This window comes from Poecilia formosa, unplaced genomic scaffold (genome assembly GCF_000485575.1).
Source record: "Poecilia formosa unplaced genomic scaffold, Poecilia_formosa-5.1.2 Scaffold89, whole genome shotgun sequence".
Lineage (NCBI taxonomy): Eukaryota > Metazoa > Chordata > Actinopteri > Cyprinodontiformes > Poeciliidae > Poecilia > Poecilia formosa.
The window spans coordinates 486,455-495,025 of NW_006800028.1; the positions used below are offsets into that span (position 1 = coordinate 486,455).

Here is an 8,571-nt window from a genome sequence, read left to right on the forward strand (position 1 = left end):
AAAGACAAGAAAACACGATATTCAAGTTAGGCTGATGTTAGATGATCTTCAGTATTCAGTCAGAGGAATAATAAAAATGTTTAAAATTAGAAAAACAGTGAGAAGGAAGCTTGAATGAGGAGCCATGTTCATCTTTTCTCCATAAAAGTGAGAAACATGGAGGGGTGAAAGGTTATATTAACAATGAACCCACTGGACCATTAGAAGTGAAATGTGTGCAGCTTTTCCATGTGGGTTATCCCATCAAGCTTTTTTTTTGGGTCTAGAAATAATAACTATTTGAGGAATAAAAGAGAGTAAACATCATTCGCTGTGTTGTCATGTCACTGCATGCCGTTCTGACAACACAAAACCACCAGTGGGGACATATTTTTGAAATGTAATTATAGCTTTTGATTGCCTGTGTGGACTAATGGCCCATGAGGCGGTGGTGGGTTGAAGGAGAGTCTCTGGAGCAGACCACAACACAAAGGTCCTGTTAGCATACAGTGCCAATGTGTAATCATTTAAAAAGTGATTTCAGCATTGTCACCACCACTGTAAACATCTTAGCTCACTGCCATGGCGACTAATGGGACTTGTTGGGATTGGTCCATTCACTGACTGGTGAAAAAGTCAATGCATGTCCTTCCATTGCCTGCGGTGCTGGTATTCGGTCTTCCTCCCAAGTTAAATGTTGCTTTAATTTGCTTCAAGCTAATGAAAACAAAGCAACTGTGTGTAATTTATCCATATAATGTGTTTCACTTTGTGAACTGAGTTACTGAGATAGATTAACTTTTTAATAATATGCAAATTTATTGAATGGGTCTGTAATAACGGCCTTCAGCTTATCTATATTAGTCTCAGGTTGCTTTTATCATCTTAGCACTGTCCCAGGGGTTCAGCGGTATCGGTGTCTTTAGCAGTGTGAGCGGGTTCCAAGTCCTGCTGGAGAAATCAGTTTCTCCATAAAACTTGTCAGCAAAAGGAAGCATGAAGGGCTCTGAAACCTCCTTGTAGACAGTTGCAGATGCCACGGCTTGTCAAATCATCAGTATCTGTGGAAACTTCCCACTGGATCTCAGGCAGCTTGGATTCAGACACTCTATTCTTCCTCCACACTCTGGGATCTACAAAATGATCAACAAAAGAAATACAACAATAAAGCCCAGTTTGTTGAGACGTTTGTGTGTTTGTGTGTTGAAGATTTGATTCACCTCATCAATCTCTCCAAAACTCTTAAACATGCTTTGGTTCTCAATCTCTCTTTAAGGCTGTAGGCATTTTTGTTACTTGTTCTATTTTTGTCCCGCCACACTTTTTCCCTCCAGTAAACTTTCCATTAATATGCTTGAATACAGCACTCTGAATATCTAGCTTTTTACCAATGACCTTTAATAATGACTGTCTGTATTGAATAATCTTACATAAGATTTGGCATGCCATAACTTTTGTCTTTTAGTAATTACTTTCTATATATTATTTTCTGGGTTTTCATACGTTTTAAATGGAGATAAAAGCTTAAAATACATTAGAGTGTGTGTAATGAAAACATTTTTAATTGAGTTACTGAAATAAATGAACTTTTCAATGATATTTTAATTCCCTAAGATGCATCTGTAGATTCAAAAAGCTTTAATCCACAAACCCGCTTTGTGTCTCAAGTTTAAGGAATGCTTCCTCATACTCATGAGATTTTCACAGGGAGAGAAGAGCTGAAGGTCACAAAGTGAAATGTTTTTCTTACAATTATTCTCTAACGAGTTCAGATCCTGTATGAAGCAAGATTTTTATTTTCATGTCGCACAAAAGGTAAACGTTAGACAGCCTCCGGCAAAGAAGCAAGCGAGACAGCAAGGACAAATCAAGTTTTCATGACAAGAATTTTATTTCCTTTTTTTTTCATTACATTTTGCATTAAATTAAAGAGGTTTTTTTTTTCTTTACAACATACATTAAGCTGTGAATCAGATGTTAAGGAAGTGGAGAGAGAGTAGGGCAAAAAACTTTGTGACGTCACAATATCTTACAAGCTTACAAAGTTCAAAAGTTTGAAAAGTCGATAAGAGTTGATTTGCATCTAACAGCAGTGAATTATAACAAGGGTGAAAGACAAAAAAGGCACACACTAAAGAACCTCACTGTCCACAGCGGCCGTCAGTCAGTCCTAATCCAGCCTGTCGAAAACTCCTGCGGTCCTGCTGACGTCGAAATGCTCGACGCTCAAAGTAAACGCCCAGATATGTTCACGTGTCCACACGAGACGGTGGATGTTTAAACCTTCTCACCCAGACACGGGGTGTTGTTCTCCATCTGTGTGGACGTGATGATTCATGAATCAAAACGTTTACGAACAAGTTGTCAGTTTCATTCCAGGAAAACATATTTGAAACATTGGCAAAAAGGGATGGACTTGTGTGAAGGATGAAACCTTGTTATTTTGGACTACTTATGCCCGTTGAATGGCAGCGCTGATGGCATATGAAAGGCTTCAAAATAAATTCATCTTTCTTTGTGGTAACATAACCTCACCCTGTAATTACAGAAACATCCAAACTTTTAAATTGAGCGCAATTATTTAGCAGCGGGGAGAAAAAAAAAAAAAAAAAAAAAACACTTTTAAGAGTGAATTGTTTGTAACAAAATCACCAGTGGCATAATTATTGGAATTTATTTTAAGTTGATTAATATGATTTCACAAATATTTCCACTTTCTGCCAGGAGAGCAATTATTTAAAACGTTTAAAACAACTTGACTAGAGATAGACTAGAAGAGGATCCATATTTATCTTGCCATCATTTCTGGGAGCAGAGTATTGTGGGTCACTAAAACAACTTTTAAATGTTACGTAGATGTTTGGAAATGCCAGAAAAAAAGGCAAAATGTGGAATGTGCTGAAGTCCATTGGGATAAGAACTAGAACCCTGTACTTTAGTCATTTCAGTCTAGGCGAGTTTGACATAAAACAACAAATGAGTGCAAAAAAGCCCCTCATGCCCACTGTTAGGATGTGTAATGCTGTGGGCTGGTTATATCTAAAAACTGGTTAGTGTACTGGCAGAATATTCCTGGATGTGTCAAGCTGGATCATTTTGTGACAGTAGAAAGAGGAATGGTCAGAGATCTGTCTCTGTTTTTGATCCAAACTTCTTAAATTGTGTAGAAGACCTTTTGGTTAAAAAAAAACAAAAAAAAAAGTGGTTGTCTTAGCACTGGTGATTTGTATATATATATATATATATATATATATATATTTTTTTTTTTTTTTTTTTTAATTGAACAGATTTTTCGCAAATGTAGAAGTTGAATTTTTCAGGACTTTGCAGAGCGAGGTTATGCTTTTACAAACGCCACATATTTTATTGTACGGTTATATTTTACACAAGTTTTGAAACAAAGGTGGCAAAAAATTTCTCAATTGCTTGTTTTGTTGCTATTTGTAATTTTCTTTGTTTCATCAAAACATGTCTATCTTTTAAATGAGATCTTGGATCTCAATGAGACACCCTGTATAAATAAAAGTTACAAATAACAAAAAATAAACAAACATAACCGACTATATTTCCTGGAAAAACTGTTCAACATGTTTTAATAGAGAACCGTTGAGCTGACTCCTGCTTTGAAGATATTTTCAGCCAAATCCTGTAAGCATATAGACAACACATGAAAACCAGAAACCCATTCTCAGATCCTACATCACCCTCTTAGTTTAGCTGTGGATAGAGACATTGTTGGCTTTCCTCCATTGAGACATGGAAAAAAAAAAAAGCTTCTGGACATGAAGAAAACTTTGACCTATCTACACATACAACAATAGAAGAGTGCTCCACTGATTTAAGTGTTTTGGTGAGGGGTGATCGAAGGAAACATAAGAGGTCATATAAGTCAAACTCTCAGGCCTTAATAATAAGAGTCAGTGAAGCAAAATAATTTTAAAAAAAGCAACACTAGTATTTTTTCAAATAGTTTTCTTACAAAAAAACGGGGTTAAATAGAGAAACTTCTTCACTACTGTTTTAAAATCCCAGCTTTCTTCACAGGAACCAGCCTGTTTATGCAACTGCCTAAGAAATGAATGCTTATAAGAAGCAGTGAGCTTCTGTAGCTCACTGGGGGCCTATTGTATCTCATACTAATAGCTCGCTACGGTGCTGTTGTTGCAGTATTATTGCAATGCACCGGAAAGCTACCTCGCCCTTCTCAACTCGTAGCAAATCTTAACTGTTCTGGTCATCACACCAAACAACAAAAATGAATAAAAACCAACATCAGGAACGTTTAGCTTGTATAAAAAAAGAAAAAAAGAAGAAAAAGAATTGCAGACAATGCCAACACAACATGAACGGCGGCGGCTCAAAGCGCGTTAATGGCACAGTCAGAAATGAACCACAAAGATGATTGAGTGAGTGTGTGTGCAGAAAGAGTAAAAAAAGAAGAAAGTGATCGCTCCTTCCTCTCCTCCGTCTGACCTGTTAACTGTGTTAATGTCTAAGGGACCAGAATTACAACAATAACACCTACATTCTTTAACTGCATTTTTATCAAACAAGGGAAATATCATGACGTAAGAAAATAAAAACAAAAAAGGAATACAACAAGGACACAAAGTTAACAACTATTAAAGAAAAACATTGTCACTACTTTAGGGTGTAAGGCACAAATTTACATGTGGAAAAATAAGCAGACGATAAAAAGTTTTTCTTTTGTTTTTTTTTTTCTTCTTTTTCTTATTGTTTCCATTTTTTTCTCCGCCTGCTCGTCCACGTGGCGCCGCGCTGGACCGGCGTCGCTCTGTCGCAACGTTTAGCTTAGTTTTGAGCACTGATTCCTGCACTGTTGCTGCGCCTCTTCCTTTTATGTGTAACATGCAACAGTGAGTTAATCAGGACGAATGTTTTGGACTCAGACGAAAAAAAAACCACAGTGCTGATTGGAGGGGAGGGTCGAGGGTTTGCTTGGTGGAGGAGTGAAAGGGGGAGATTTTGGAGATCTTTTTTTTCATCTTGATTGGTTGAAAACAATGGAAACTCTGGTCTGAAAAGGTAAAAGTCTGTTCTGGCACAGTTTAAATAAATATCTCCACCTCGTTGTCTTCGTCGTATCTCGAGCTGCAGTGAGACCTTTTTTTAAAGTCTACAAGAAAAGTTCTACTGGCTCCAGTTTAATGACTTTAAATATTTTTTTTTTCCTCACTTGATTAATTATTATTAAAAGACCTCTTCGTTGTCTCCTCTCTCTGTCCAAGCCTAGAAAGTCAGTTTGTTCTTTTAAAGCACTTAATAAAAATAAATACAACAGGCTATTAGTATTAACAGTCACGTATTGTTCAGTACAGTAGGAGATTCTTCTGGCCGGGCCTCAGCAGAACCCACCCAGGTCTTGATTGCTGTAACACTGAGACTCTCTTCACAGTTTCCAACAGGACTCAGTCTGAATCCAGTCTCTCTGAGTGCTTCTGTACATTGATTATTCTCCGTCCCCTGACCCCTGTACGCTCACCGTCCATCGGCACGATAACGTATGATAAGTCAAGTCCGGGTGGCTGAAGACTCTACAAACAGGGGAGCCACCATCTTGAATGCTACAGGGTGCCGATATGTGAAATACCAGGACAGGCTTCACTTCCTCTCTCAGGAGTACATCTTCCTCTTTGTGTTTACAGACAAACTGGGAGCTGATCTGAGCTCAACAACAGACAACATCCATTGGATATTTACATATTTATATAAAAACAAATTATTTAAAAACAAAATCTGTGAATTTCCACCAAAAACAAACAAATGCACTAAAAGGAGATGCAAGTTGTACAGTAGTCCCTGTTTCTTCTGTCTGAAAACACCTTTAGCTTCTGTCTGTTCAGTCTGGCTTAAATGGGTTATGAGCTGACTATGTGCCGGAGTCACTGGACTTTGCTTTTGTTGAGAGAGAGACTACGGAGGGTTTCGGGGGAACGTCGGGTTTGAGGTGTTTGCTGCCCGTTCGAGGCAGCGAGCCGTAAGTGATCATCCCAGGCTGCCGAGAGAGCGATATGCCCTGCGTTGTCATTTGTATGGAGTCCACCCTCTGGGGGGCGGGCGGCGGGGTCTCCACACGGAAGCTGTGATGTCTCGACAAATGGGAGGAGTTGGATGAGTTGGTGTTGTGCTTCTTCAGTGCTGAGGATCCAGAAGCAGAAGATGCTGATCCTTTCCGGAGGCCGTACACTGACGAGTGGACCTCCAGACGTTTGCCCATCTGTGGGACGGCAGGAGGGACGGTGAGGGATGCCTCTCGCTGGGGAACGCGAGGTGGAAGCATCCCGTCTGCATCCATCATGTGGCTCTTTCCTGGCTTGTACTCCAAGGTGGCCCCTTGGTCTTCCATGACGCCGTGGGCCATGCCCAGGTCGCTGTGATGGGGCTGCTCCACATACTCGTGCTGGTAGGACTGCTGCAGGTGAGGCGGAAGCTGATGCTGATGCTGCGGCAAAGGCAAAACGACAACGCTGGGGATGTGACCAGGTGAAGCCCTCAGGGGCAAGTCTGTGGAGATGACAGGAGACCCGATAGGCGGCATGTCCTTGGTACAAGCGTTGATGAGGTTCTGATTTCTTTCCCACTCACGGCTTCCACGGCTGGGCTTGCGACGCGGCTGCATCGGTGTGGATTCAGGCGTTGGCAGAGCAGCGAGGTCCAGGTGGTGCTGGTCGGCTTTTATCAGCATCTTGGCATTTGGCGTCAGTCGCCCATTGTGCATCAAAGGGGTGAGAATCGCCTCCGGGCGGCCATCTTTGGCCTGCGTCTCAAACAGACCGGTCAGCTTGGTCACGCTGTTCATCGACCCGCGGCGGGAGTGGAGATGCAGGCTGTCCTTCTCCTTGCGACCTGTCAGGTCCAGATCTCGCCGCCGGTGGTCACAGACGCAGTAGACGATGAGACCTGAGAAGATGGCGCCCATCGCAAAAGCCAAGATGACGGCTATGGCCAACAGGGTCACGGGAACCAGCTGGTCACGACCCTTCTGGTAGCTCTCACGGATCACACCTGCAGAGAGACACATTGACAAACAACAGTCACTCAAAAGGGCAAAGAAGGCTGACATTTTCAAACAAATAAAACCTAGAATTACAGATGATTTATATGTAATTTCAGAAGACGGTGGAAGATTAAAAGCTCCAATCATTTTATGGAAAATATGCAAATGAAGGAAGATTTATCCTATTATTAAAAAAAAAAAAACTACTTTTCATAATGACTGCAAATGGTAGCTTCAGGTGTGGAAATTCAATATTTCCCTAAGACACAATCTCAGAGTGAGGATGTTTTTCAGAGGTGATTAGGATTCCCATTTTAAATCCTCCTGGTAAAATGAGAATGATTCGAGAGCAGATAAAGGAGCGTGAAATACTCAAACCCCTTTTCTTTTCACGGCTGCAAATGTGAGACTTTTCATAAAGCTTGAATCCAATCTCACGAATCCTAGAGAATACATTGAAAAGCCTCTGATTAGGCAGTGAATCCAATGAGTTGCATCATTGGGGATTTGAATGATTCTCCAAGACTAAAATAGGAGATGCATGAAAATAGATAATTTAATAGAAGCAGCTGTGAGTTATTGTGACATTTGGAGAGTAGGATCAACATGTTTCAGGTTGTAAACCAGAATCAAAGATAACATTTGATTTCAGTACATACTGACAGGGGTCATGACATGAGCAATATGACTCTCCACCCAGGGCACCAAACTGGGGGCGCCACAAAAAAATCCCAAACATATAAAAATTGAAGTTTTCTATTGCTTATTTGATTTCTGCAGTGACTACGTACTTGTTATAGGACAGTTTGAGATTTGTTGAAGTATTACTCTACGGTTTACATATTTGCACCGATTTTTAACTCTAAAATATTTGTGAAAAAATTGTGTCTTTTCATAGAGCATATCTAAAATATCTGAAACAAAATGCAGTTTGAAAAGTTGAGGTATCTAGATGCAATGCTACTTCACTCAGTATTGACTGGCGTTTACAAAGCAGCCAATCCAGAAGCACCATTTACTTTCCTTAGCACTGATTGGCTGAAAACCCAAGAGCAGAGATTAGCTTCTGTGGTAGAGCCCAGACGATGCCCAATCTGCATATTAATGCATATTAAGGTATAACACGTTTATTACTATTAGTACAAACCGTGGAAACCATTTAAGCACTACTGCTTTCTTATATTCTTTGAGTCTCTTCTGTCCATCATTTGAACAATTAAAGTTTTTCCTCCAACTCTAAATATGGAGAGAAGCTATTTTCTTAATTCTGAAGATCAACACACATGTTTGTATTTTCTTTAAATGATTGTTTTCCTGTTTTTCACATTTTTAGGAGTGGCTAAGAGGAGTTTTACCCCTGAGTCATGTCATATTTTTACAACCAAGTTAAACTAAAAGACATCTGCTCAACTGAAAAATGTGTGCATAAAAAAGCCTCAATTTTAAGGCTTGGTGACTTCTTTGAATAAAATTATTTTTTAACATAACTTTTTATGAATAACTATACTAAAATTAAAAAAGTTGAACTTTCCAGAATTTTTCAGTGGAATTTTATTGTAATAAGATTTATTTTG

At 39.7% G+C, this 8,571-nt stretch overlaps 1 protein-coding gene and 1 long non-coding RNA gene across 5 annotated transcripts in view; one reads left to right on the forward strand and one right to left on the reverse strand.

Annotated features, from left to right (window-relative positions):
- The first annotated feature begins 1,836 nt into the window (after window positions 1-1,836).
- Window positions 1,837-3,169, forward strand: LOC107836818 (uncharacterized). Its single transcript, XR_001662779.1, has 2 exons — window positions 1,837-2,800; window positions 2,991-3,169. It is a non-coding gene; the product is annotated as an uncharacterized LOC107836818 (long non-coding RNA).
- An 87-nt stretch (window positions 3,170-3,256) lies between these two features.
- The window catches only part of sema6a (sema domain, transmembrane domain (TM), and cytoplasmic domain, (semaphorin) 6A), a 71,500-nt gene continuing 66,185 nt past the window's right edge, over window positions 3,257-8,571 (reverse strand). For all 4 annotated transcript variants that reach the window (XM_016674054.1, XM_016674053.1, XM_016674052.1 and 1 more), the window contains one exon: window positions 3,257-7,005. In XM_016674054.1, the coding sequence (XP_016529540.1) occupies window positions 5,870-7,005 (1,136 nt within the window). In that variant the 3' untranslated portion in view covers window positions 3,257-5,869. The remainder of the gene's footprint in view (window positions 7,006-8,571) is intronic.